At 39.6% G+C, this 11,396-nt stretch overlaps 1 protein-coding gene across 1 annotated transcript; it reads left to right on the top strand.

Annotated features, from left to right (window-relative positions):
* Positions 1-2,768: 2,768 nt before the first annotated feature.
* LOC109939942 (protein transport protein SEC31 homolog B-like) lies at positions 2,769-8,779 on the top strand. The gene is made up of 3 exons (XM_035958888.1): positions 2,769-2,863; positions 7,901-8,363; positions 8,460-8,779. The coding sequence occupies exons 1-3, from the start codon at positions 2,769-2,771 to the stop codon at positions 8,661-8,663; spliced, it is 762 nt and encodes a 253-aa protein (XP_035814781.1). The 3' UTR covers positions 8,664-8,779.
* Positions 8,780-11,396: the final 2,617 nt, after the last annotated feature.

The raw sequence follows: 11,396 nt of genomic DNA, 5'->3' as shown, positions 1-11,396 counted from the left end.
AGAAGGTGCATCGTGATCCGAAGCTCCAAGCCCAGCTACACCTCCCCAATTTGAGAGTAGACCAAATTTTTTTCCCGGCGGCGACGTGAGTTTTCTGGTCCGCGGCGGCGCTCGCGATTCGCTGATCTACGGGTGAACGAAACCACAGGACGCCGGCCGATATATATATACACCAGGAGGGTCCAACGATGGCCGAGCAACCGGAGATCGTTGCGGAGTTTGTTGCCGCTGAGATTCACGGTCGAAAGCACGGATTCGGCGGAGATCTTCCGTGGAGATGAAGAACAGGCGCTGGGGCAACAGAGGGGCTGACCAGGTGGAACCCGCGAAACAGCGGCTCAAGCTGCGGGCGCACACGAGCGAGCCACTGGCCGAGCGGGCCCATGCGGTAGTGGCGCAGGGCAGGGTAGCCGCCCGCGCACAAGCACTGGAGACTGGGGCCCGCCCGCAAGTGACGACGGGCGCGCAATACTGTGACTGACAGCATCGGCCCACTCGTCAGCGTGATCAGGCGCGGCACGGGGGAAGACGTTGGGCCGAGAGTGGAAGGGAGTTGGGCCAGCTGAGGGAGAATCGGCCCAGGCGTTTTTTTCTCTTTTCTTTTCCTTTCTACTTTCTTTTTTTTAATGATTTCTATTTCAAATTCAAACCTAATTCAAATTTGAATTTCAAACACAATTCTAATGTGGACAGAAATCCCATCATCATATTTATTATTATTATTATTGTTATTATGTTTTTTATTTATATTCTCCCTCACCATTTAGCTCTAAAAGGATTGGATAATTATCATAATTATCTTTCTCAACTCTTTTCATATCCATGTTTGATCTTCAAATTTCCACGTGTCCAAAGTTTTACTAATGTGAATATAGCTTTCATTGTTTAAAATGTCATTATTTATTCTTCTCCTTGTCATTTATTTCATGGGAGGTATAAATGGTTTCCTTTAAAAGAAAAAAATCCTTTCTCATATTTTTTTATTCCTTAATTCCCAAAGCATTATAATACTATATTTGTTGATTTATTTTATAATTATATTTTTTTTCTTTACGAGTTTTGGGCCTTACAAATCCTACCCCCTTAACAGAAATCTCGTCCTCGAGATTTGCAAGGACAGGGATGTAAAAAGCTTTATTTACAGTTTGGCCTTTAACTTCTAAGAAGTTTCATGTTATTTAGAAAGTGGTCACAAAAGCATGGGTATATATACATATAGTCACCTTATTGTGTAGGATAAAAGATAGGTTAGGGCAAAAATAGCCTGGGGTAAGACAGTTTATGGTGAGAAGAACTCTGTGTTGGATGGTAATGCATCTGATGATCAAGTTTGACTTCTCTCCTTTCTTGATGAGGTTGATCTTGCTCTTTTTCTGGTCTTGGTCTCATTGATTCGAGGTTAGTGTATATCATCGGGTCAGGGAATATGGTTAAGATAGATGTGGGTGAGATAGACTACATGATGTAGGTCAAAAGTTTGTTTGAGGTTAGGTGGGGATAGACAGATTATGCAATCTATCATGACTCTATTGGTTGGGTTAGCTCTCGTTAGATTGAATAAGATCTAGATTAGATTGGGTATGACTAGATTAGACTAGTTTAGGTTAGATATATCTACTAGGGTATGATGAATATTATTAGGATCTGTTAGAATCTCTTGAGATAAGATGGATCTATGAGTGTAGGATAGAATCTTTTAGGATGAGCTGGATTTGTTATGCTAGATACTTTAATGAGTGATAATCTAAGTTTGTCTAGTTATTTTGATGAGCATTTTTTCCCTATATGTATATGCAGATGTAATTGTGGACATTACTCCACAACTCTTCACACTCAATCAAAGATCCAAATCAAACAAGTATCATAAGAACAAACATTCAAGTATATAGATACTTACAAAAATAGTTTTGTTTTTGTTCCTAAGATTAGGTCTCCTATTCCTAAAGGTCATTTAAGCACAGGATTTCAAAGTGTGAAATCCAAGTTTGTCTTTAGAAGTGAAAAGGTAAGAATAATCAGAGTAAAGCAGAAATAGATGAGAAAAGATTAAGAGAAGTTTAGAAAGAATCAGAGTAGCAAAGGTAAGTAGATAATGGTTGTCCAGTTCTATCTAGGTTTCGTCCTACAGTCAACATTCCTCTGATACCACTTCTGTCACACCCAGGTTTTGGGGCACCAAGACCCGGGCGCGAACATAATCACCAGGTGTGCTGGGACCAAGTCTTACACATATGATGAATCATGGCACAGGATCGAATGTCACAACTTTACTATATAATAGGAGTTCTATACAAAATAAATAAATAATCTATACTACTTATTAAGAGTGTAATAGTAGTCTGCCGTTCTGCCGTTCTGCCATCCTGCAACCTCAACCGTCCATTCCATTGTTCTGCAATTTCAACCGTTCGATCTCACCCACCAGCCGCTCGATCCCCCCCCCACCGCCGCCAGTCGTCCGATCCCACCGCCCCATCCCTGCCCCGGAGGTTGGAGATGCAAGGGATGGCCCCTGCCCCGGTGCCCCCCACCCCCGTTACCCTCGTTCGATCCTCTTCCTCCCCCGCAGTCTCCGATCCGCCCGGCTTCACCAAATCCACCCCTCCCCACGCAACAGCCACCGACCGTGTTCGCCGCCCCACCTCCCCGCCTGGTGTCCGTGTTGCTCGCCGCCCTGGAAGGGATGCGTCCACAAGAGGCAAGGCCGTGCCCCCGCCCGCCCCCGCGCAACCGCCGCCATCCTTCTCCCTCTCTGCCCTGCGTCCGCGATGCTCGCCACGTCCGCCGCTCCCCGGTCCCCGACGCTCGCTTCCCCGGCCATCGTGGCGGAGCCCCCCTCCCACCCTGTGTCGATGGCAAAGTTGTACGTGCAGGTGGTGCCGCCCCGGATCTAAACAGGAACACTGAGTAGTTCATGTACCCCGAGGTCTGGACCGCCTACATCATCTTCTTTTTCTGGATCCTCGCCCTCTCCGTCTTTGGGTGCGCCCCCAACATTGGCATGGACGCTCGTCAACCTTGGCCACTTTGCAGTACGTACAACGGCATTCTCTCGCTCCTTGCTTGTCTTACTGTCTGCCATGTTACTTGCTCCCCTTGCTATCGTTGGTTCGTTCGTGTGCAGAGGCTGGAATGGGGTTTCAGCTGTTCCTATTAATGTTAGCATGAGGAGCATCTTACTGAAGCGGCTCCATGTTTGGTCGTCTACATCATGAGGGATTGAGGGCTAAGTTCTGATGCTTGTGTTGGATGGGATTACATACCTTTACACTTACATGCATTTCACCTATTTTGGCACGTTAATAACTTTGGGATTTCTAAACTATTAAACAATGAAGAAGGTAAATAATCCTTACTGCCTGAGACCTTATGGGCTAGTTTGGTGAGAAGGGAGTTGGAGATCCCCTCCAATTCTCTTGTCACCAAACCAACCCAATATATGGTTAATTATGATCTCGTGTGTATAGAAATGTGCATCCCTATTCAAACTCAGAAATTTATGAGGAAACTGGATGGCTGTCTAGGTTACTACTACATGTCTAGAAGATATTTAACAGTGTTAAAAAAACATTGTTGTGACCTCTTCATCTTGTTGCAATTATGTATGACAAATGCAATGATACTATGACAGGGACCGCAAAAGAAACGTCATAAAAATGTTTGTTTGAATGATGCAATGAATTTTACAACTTACTCTTCTTCGAAGACACTTATTTGCTTCACAAAACATTTGTTCCTGCAAATTGAATAAGTGAAGTTGCTTGAGTGAAGTCACCAATATTATTTTTGTTAAATCATGAAGAGTAGCATACTTTTTTCTGAAGTTCTGTCAGTTGATCAACCATGTGTTGTGTCTACAGGAGAAAAAGAGAAGGAAAAGAACTGGGTCAGAACATATACTCAGAAAGAGGCTACATGCACTGATGCACCGTTTTTATAAACTTGACTCCCCACAAACTCATATTATCATAGTCTAGTAGAAAAGGATTGTAGTTAAGAAATCAGAGAGCAGTGACATATATGAAAACTAGCGGCACAGTTTTACAAAAGGGAGAACTTAAATATTCCATGTACTTCTTCATATAAAACAGGAAATACAATTCGTTTATGGTGTTAGCACTTTTCAGTACCCTTGTAGATCTTATGTGCTTCAAGGACGAATCGAGCTGCTTCTCCAGGTGCTCCAGCTCTTTTATGCCTAATCACTCGAGATCTTCACCAAGCAAGTTCCTGAGGATTGTTGGTAGAACATTCGAACTTTTAATTGGTTATCAAAATAAGAATCCATCTATCTTTGATTACACTGAAAGAAATGCATTGAGCTAAGTCCCCCATTTTATACCTTTTTAAAATAAAAAATATATGATGCAGACTTGAAATGTTATACATACGACATATTCAGGCAATACTAGAAATCTTCATTTTCACCTGTACTAATTATGTGTAAATAAAATGGTAGCATCAGTTAACTATAACCTGCATGCATGTTAGTTTCAGAATGTAGCACATTCCACATTTCATTTCTTTTTTTATATTGCATAGTTACGATATATAGTTCTACACAATAATGGTCGTTCCAGAGAGACATAATTAAGTAGTTTGTATGGTATATTTGAAAGGACGACAATCATATCGGCAAAATATATTTGAACGTTTTGGTATTCCTAGCTTTGCACTATTTCAATTTAAATTCAATGTTGCTTCATGAACTTACTGGTTTGAGATGAATAAATAAGCCATGCTATTTTGTTTTAAGCATGTTTTCCCAAAACTAAGCACATTCAAACATAAATTGCTATTTTTAAGTATGTACAGAAATAACAAATTTATCTTAATTGTATAACAGAACTCACCTTTGAGTCCACTGTAAATTATCAACACGTGCCTTCAGTTTGAGGTACTCATTGCGGCTACTTTTCAGTTGCTGAAAAAATGTCATTATGTATGTTTAGCATAAACAGGAATGCCTTGTTCAACAAACTATATTGAGATCATAATGATGATCTATATATTAGGCCTCATAATTGTCGCTAGAAAAACATAATTTAAAATGTAACAGAAGAATAATAGAGATGCTTATATATATTTCCTTGCTTGCAAAAGACCACACATGGTAGAACATTACCACATCAACAATTATGCTCACGCACACATAACAAGACAATTTTTGCTGTTACATGGTAGCATATCCACTACATCAATTATGTTGCAATAACTTTTAAGGTGTGCAACACAGGATTTTAGTAAGGGCCTACTACTATAGTTCTGTTTTTTTAATGTAAAGATAATACAGCTAATGATGGTCTATGGTTGTGGAGCACGTTCTTAAGTCAATAATATGTTTTTATATATGACAATATTTACTGGTGCACATGCATTATTTTATACCTCGCATGAAATATGTGAACAATATAATAAATTTCTCGTACAAGGGAATAAATGTACTAAGGTAGTGAGACAATTGTGTTCCTTTCTTTGCTTGGTTTGGGTCTATTTACGAAACAGAATAATATGCATATATGCTCAATCTCCAAAAGTGGCACAGTGAATACACATTAGGAAGAAATTTTGCATCAAAATTAAAATTTGATATTCATATCTATTATTTAAAAGAACAAGTGTTTCTATAGTTGCTTTTATTCAAAAATCTCCTCGAACAGCCTTGTACAGGCACTTTTGATTCTTTAATAATAAACATATGTACATGTTTCACAATTCACACATGACAAATCCAAACTATTATATTTCGAAGATGACATTTATTTAGACAACAGGATTTCGTAGATGAATCATCTTAGTAGCAAAGTAGCTGTTGATTAATGTTTTTCGGAGTATACATCGAGGCTATAGATATTTGCAAACAAACTTGCCCACGCTTGTCTTAACTAGAGAAAAAGATCTTACCTCATTCTCTCTATTCTGGAGTGCTGTTTCAGGCCCTGCAAAACTGCATTTTTGGTACTTTTCAAGTGTTTTTGGCATGCTGCAGATAGGAAAGGCATGAAAACCCAGGCATACAACAGCTAATATCTAGAAAATTTACACATGTCATTGAAAAATATTGAGTGCAAACTTAACACAGAGAAAAATAAAGCCAACATTGGCAAGGGGAAGGACATAAGAAGTATAGGCTCATCAAATGGAATAGTATTTTCCAACCTAAGGATGTGGGGGGTTTAGGCATTAAGAATCTTTATATACATAATAGATGTTTATTAAGTAAGTGGTTGTTTAAGCTCATGAATGAAGAGGGCTTGGCAGACACTGCTTAGGCAGAAATACTTATGAAACCAAACTTTAGCTCAGGTACAGAGGCGGCTAACAGATTCACACTTTTTTGTGGGGTGGGGGGGACTAATGAAAGTAAAAGAAGATTTTTTAGCTTTGGAACCTTTCAGCGTAATGATGGTAATCATGCGAGATTTTGGGAGGACAAATGGATGTGGAACTTCTCTTTGAAAGATCACTTCCCACAACTTTACAATTTAGTAAGACGAAAGAACACAGTGGTTGCAAGTGTTTTTAGCACCGTTCTAAATGTTTCTTTTCGTCATGGATTGGTAGAACAATATAGTGTCCAATGGATGAAATTATTCAGGAGTGCAAAGCACTGAACTCAATACTCATAAACTTGTAATTTTCTTATTTATTTCTGTGATATGAGCAGCATATTCAATCTACTGATGGAACTTACATTAGTATTTGTTTTTTTTGTGGGCTGTCTTATTATAACTTCACTTGCGACTTCTGATACATACAGTGGAGTGGTTGTGGCGTCAAATGAAATGCCTATCAGCGTAAGCATCTGTGCAGGAAAATGTTATTCATAGATTTCTGTAGTTTTTTTTGTTAATATTCTTTCTGCAATCCAAAATGTTTTGCGATAGTAGTTTTGTGCTAATACCAATTTATCAATTTTTTAGTTGTTAAAGTTTAAAATTATCGCCATTTTACTATAGCAGTATGAAATCTATAACTCTGATGTTATTGGCCATGTAATTGTGCTACAATTATGTACATTCAGCTTATACAAATGTCATCTGTAATTTTTTTTGAAGAAGGAACATTGACCTTGGTGTGTACAAAAGACTAAAGAGTGTAACTTTAAGCTATAACACAAATGTTATTACGCATGTAACTGTGCTACAATTATGTACTTCATCTTGTACAAATGTCATCTAAGAAGAAGGAATATTGGTCTTGGTGTGTACAAAAGACTAAAGAGTGTAACTTTCATATATTCAGACTTTTTTTGGGTGGGTTCATGAACTCTGGAATCACAGTATTAGAATTTAAACGGTCATTGGTTCCCTGCTGTTCAGCTTCACTACTTTATTAATTGAAAAACATTCTATTAGATCCAACTGAAATAAAACGACAGGCGGTTAAAAGTGTTAATTCTCAAATTTGGTGTGTTGCTTCCTTACTCATACTTATATTATGGTGTGTAACTTTGTACAAGATTAAATGGTTGAAATGCCCCACCGGTGCATCTTTTGGTTTCGGTGGTAAACTTGTTTCTTTCCATCCGGTGGCACCCACCCAAGGTGCGCAAACATCTACATCTGAGGTAATTATTCTTTGTCAGTGTTCTGTTTTCTGCTCCTCTTCAAGTTCTTGTGTTTATGTTATGTTTTTTATAGGTACATGTGCACAATTTGGTGATCGAGCAAAGTCTGGTGAGCCGATCAACTGAATTTGAAGCTGCTATTCAGAATGGCGACAAAAGTTCGCTACGTGCTCTATGTGAAAAAAAATCACAAGAATCTTTGTAGGTGCTTCTTTAGTAGAACTAATACTGATATTTGCATGGAGACTAACTTTATGTGATGCATGTTTGATCAGATCTGACGAGGAGAGAGAAACCTAGGGCTTCTTAAGGGTTATGTTTGAGGACGAGGATTTTGCAAGGACAAAATTGCTTGCTCATCTTGGCTTCGAAACCACCTCAGGCACCGCCTGCAAGTTCAACTGATGAATTGAGCCAAACATTGGCAGATACACTTAATATTGATCATGTTGCAGTAACCGATAATGCGGATGCCCAGTTTCTTATTGATAATGGGGATGATTTTTTCAACAATCCTCAATCTTCAGAGGCTAGCTTGGCTGAAGAATCAGTTTCTACAAATGGTCAACAGATAGAACAGGAAGTTTCTGGAGATGCTGTGCCATCAGATCCATCAATTGACAAAAGCATTCAACATGCGTTGGTGGTTAGAGACTACAAAGGGGCAGTTAACCAGTGTCTTGCTTCTAATCGTATGGCTGATGCTTTGGTTATAGCCCATGCCGGTGGTTCTGCTCTCTGGGAAAACACAAGAAATCATTATCTCAAGAACAGTATCTCACCCTACTTAAAGGTTTCATTTTATTTTCGGTTTTGAATATCTGTATTTATTTGTACATAGTAATTTTCATAATCACCATTGTTTATTGTTATACTGTTTCAATTATAGGTTGTCTCTGCTATGGTGGGCAATGATTTAATGAGTTTTGTGAGTACCTGGCCACTAAGTTCATGGAAAGAAACTCACGCCCACCTATGGACCTACCCCCTCGTCTCACAGCATGGTCGCCGGCTTGGTGTCGCCCCCGACCATGTTGTCTCTAGCAACACAGCGGGCACCGTCGGTGCAGCCTCCCCCACCGACAACCATTGAGCCCCCACTGCCACGCTCGCAATGATCTCCACGACCCCCATCTCGGTGCAGTTGCCGCCTATCTAGCCAAAATCGTAGCTGTCGTCGGGCCCCGCTTGTGGCCCGCAACTGCATTTGAATCTAGGCGCACAGCCGCTACAGTACTGGGGGCCAATCTGTTGACTCCCCCTTGGCCTCACCACCATGCCATCATCGGATCCGATCGAGCTGTTCGCCGCAGCGCCGACGATGGACGCGGCGCTGCCAGCCGTCGTCGTCGCCACCTTCCTCTACTGCCTCGACGTTCTATCCATGCTCGCTGTCGCTGCATGCCACGGACTCTGGGGAGGGCTACATGCGCCTGCCCTCTGACGCGGCGAAGTGAACGACGATCTGCTGAATTATTGCATTCCGTATGGTACGAATTGTTACGTTATGTTGCTTCATCTTGAATGAATTTTGTTCATCGTACATGTATCTTGTATTTGAGTAAGGTGCTATTACAAATTAACCCATTCACTCATGTCCCTTCTCACTGTGATACAAATGCATATAGGACTACTCTGTTTAGGTAACACAGCCATCGAGCTATGAAAATTAATTTTGCACTTACTAATAATCTGTAAATCTGAAAACACTAGAAATCACCAGTCCATGGTAGATGTAAATGTTAAAGTTTGTTGTTACTATAATAGATGAAATATTCACAACTTACACTGTAAGTTATGCTTTTGTTGAGGATTGGGTCTATTTTTGTATTAGTATATGTATCCTTTATATTCTTGTATGTAAGAGGAATCTGCAATTTCTGTCATTTAATGTTAAAGTACATATGCCATCTCTGTATATATTTTTTATGCTTTTGCATAATTATATATTTTTGTTATTTCCATGTTTATTATCAGGGAAGCTATCTTACTAAAGCAGATAAGTGGGTACAAATCAAGGCCAAGCAAGACGGAGACAAATTTGCAGCAAGGCTGTATTTTTCAGGTGAGGCAGTTAAAATCGTTGCTGCATATTGTTAACAATCATATATTATGATTGTATTGTATATACTTATTTATTGGTTTTTAGTTATTTTTTATCAAATCTGGAATCCTAATATGCATGCCAAAATGAGTTAGCAATAAGATTCTAGAACATATTTGTTTTATACTGTATTCAAGAGCAAACTGGAGAAATGAATTTGCCTATTTTTATCCTTATGCACTTGACAACATGAATTATTCTATTTCAGTTCATCTCTTTCTTGCCACAAATTTAAATGAATATAATTGTTTGTTTCGGTGGCAATTCTGTGAAGCCCAAAAGTTCCAAGTCACCGTCTAAGAAAATTGAAATGGCGAGATCTCTTAATCTAATCGGTACACCTTGGAAGGTCTGAACCATCTGAGTTCAACTGTAGCACCCATTTACATAAGTTCCTATCTTTGGAGTTTTAGTCTTACAATCTATTTTGTTCCCAGAACAAAGCTTTAAGGTCTGACGAGCACAAAACTGTGGTCCATTCAGAAGTAATTCTCTGTGTTGAAATTTATCAGAAGACATATGCCTTTGTTAAGGTAAACCTTATCCTTCAGTTACAAATACTTATAGTTAATGTGAAGGCCATAATTTTATGGTCCTACAATGCCTGCAGTCCTAGGAACTTCTTTTGGTGGGAAGCCAATTCCTTACTGATCTAAGGGATAACATTTATTGTTTGCCTGTTAAGATGATGGAGCTGGCTGGACAACACGGTCATTCTGGGTATTATATTATCATGGTATGCTTTTCTTTTTTTGATAATTGAATACTTTTCTGGATATTTGTTTTTGAAGAACTATGCATAATTTTTAAATCTCCATTTTCTATCTCATGATACGTTCTACAATGATACAAGACATTATTCTACCACTGATTATAGTAAGCCTATACTAGATTGGCTTGAGAATTCCAGTGATGAGGTAGGAGAGAAGTAGGATGCCATAACATCTGGTGTTCTGAAGAAGCGGCAAAAGGACTTGCTGAGCGGTTTGAGTATTTGTAATGTGCCTAAACTTAAATCAGAGACAAGGCTGCTGTTATGAGGGATAAGTGAGCCATTCATATTTTAGTGATGTGGCATGGTATTCTTTGCAGAAATCTCATCTTTGTGTATAGATTATGAAACATTTTCTTATAACAATATAGCACACATTTTGTATATAAGTTATCATAGTATTATATGTTCCCGCTGCAACGCACGGGCACTCACCTAGTTACATTATAAGGAGACAACGGTCCAGCAACCCAAAGTTGACTGGGAGACGACGGCCTAGACCTCTCACGAACACATCACAGCATCCTCCATGCGCCTCATCCTGCGGTACCTGTTCTTGACCTGTGGGGGTGTGAGACAGCAAGAGTGAGCTCACATACATTCATCGCTCAACAAGTTGTGGGGAATAATGTGCATGAACTCGCTAAAGGTGGGAGCTCACGTGAAGTGTAAGGCTTACCAAAGAGGATGGTTAGAGCTGAGCATTGCTTTTAAAGTTGGTCAAAATTTTATTAGCAGTTACTAAGTATAAGTAAATACCAACCCAATTAAGAAAAGTAATAACTTCACTTGCGATGCAATGCATATGACAAATTGAATTTAGTTCCATAAATTAATCATGTGAGGGTCCGAGCTGCTCATGACCGTGAGCATGGCTAGTATACCAGTTTTATACTCTGCAGAGGTTGCGCATCTTTACCCACAAGTCATGTTACCCATCTGCCAAGGGA

Source organism: Zea mays, chromosome 5 (assembly GCF_902167145.1).
Source record: "Zea mays cultivar B73 chromosome 5, Zm-B73-REFERENCE-NAM-5.0, whole genome shotgun sequence".
NCBI classification, from domain to species: domain Eukaryota; kingdom Viridiplantae; phylum Streptophyta; class Magnoliopsida; order Poales; family Poaceae; genus Zea; species Zea mays.
Note: the sequence above shows the minus strand (reverse complement) of the source record. Positions and strands in the feature narration are given on the sequence as shown.

Coding starts and splice junctions, on each gene's coding strand:
- LOC109939942 (XM_035958888.1), top strand. CDS start 2,769: ATGCTCGCCACGTCCGCCGCTCCCCGGTCCCCGACGCTCGCTTCCCCG. Junction 2,864..7,900: donor CCTGTGTCGATGGCAAAGTT/GTACGTGCAGGT, acceptor TTTGAGGACGAG/GATTTTGCAAGGACAAAATT. Junction 8,364..8,459: donor GTATCTCACCCTACTTAAAG/GTTTCATTTTAT, acceptor TTTCAATTATAG/GTTGTCTCTGCTATGGTGGG.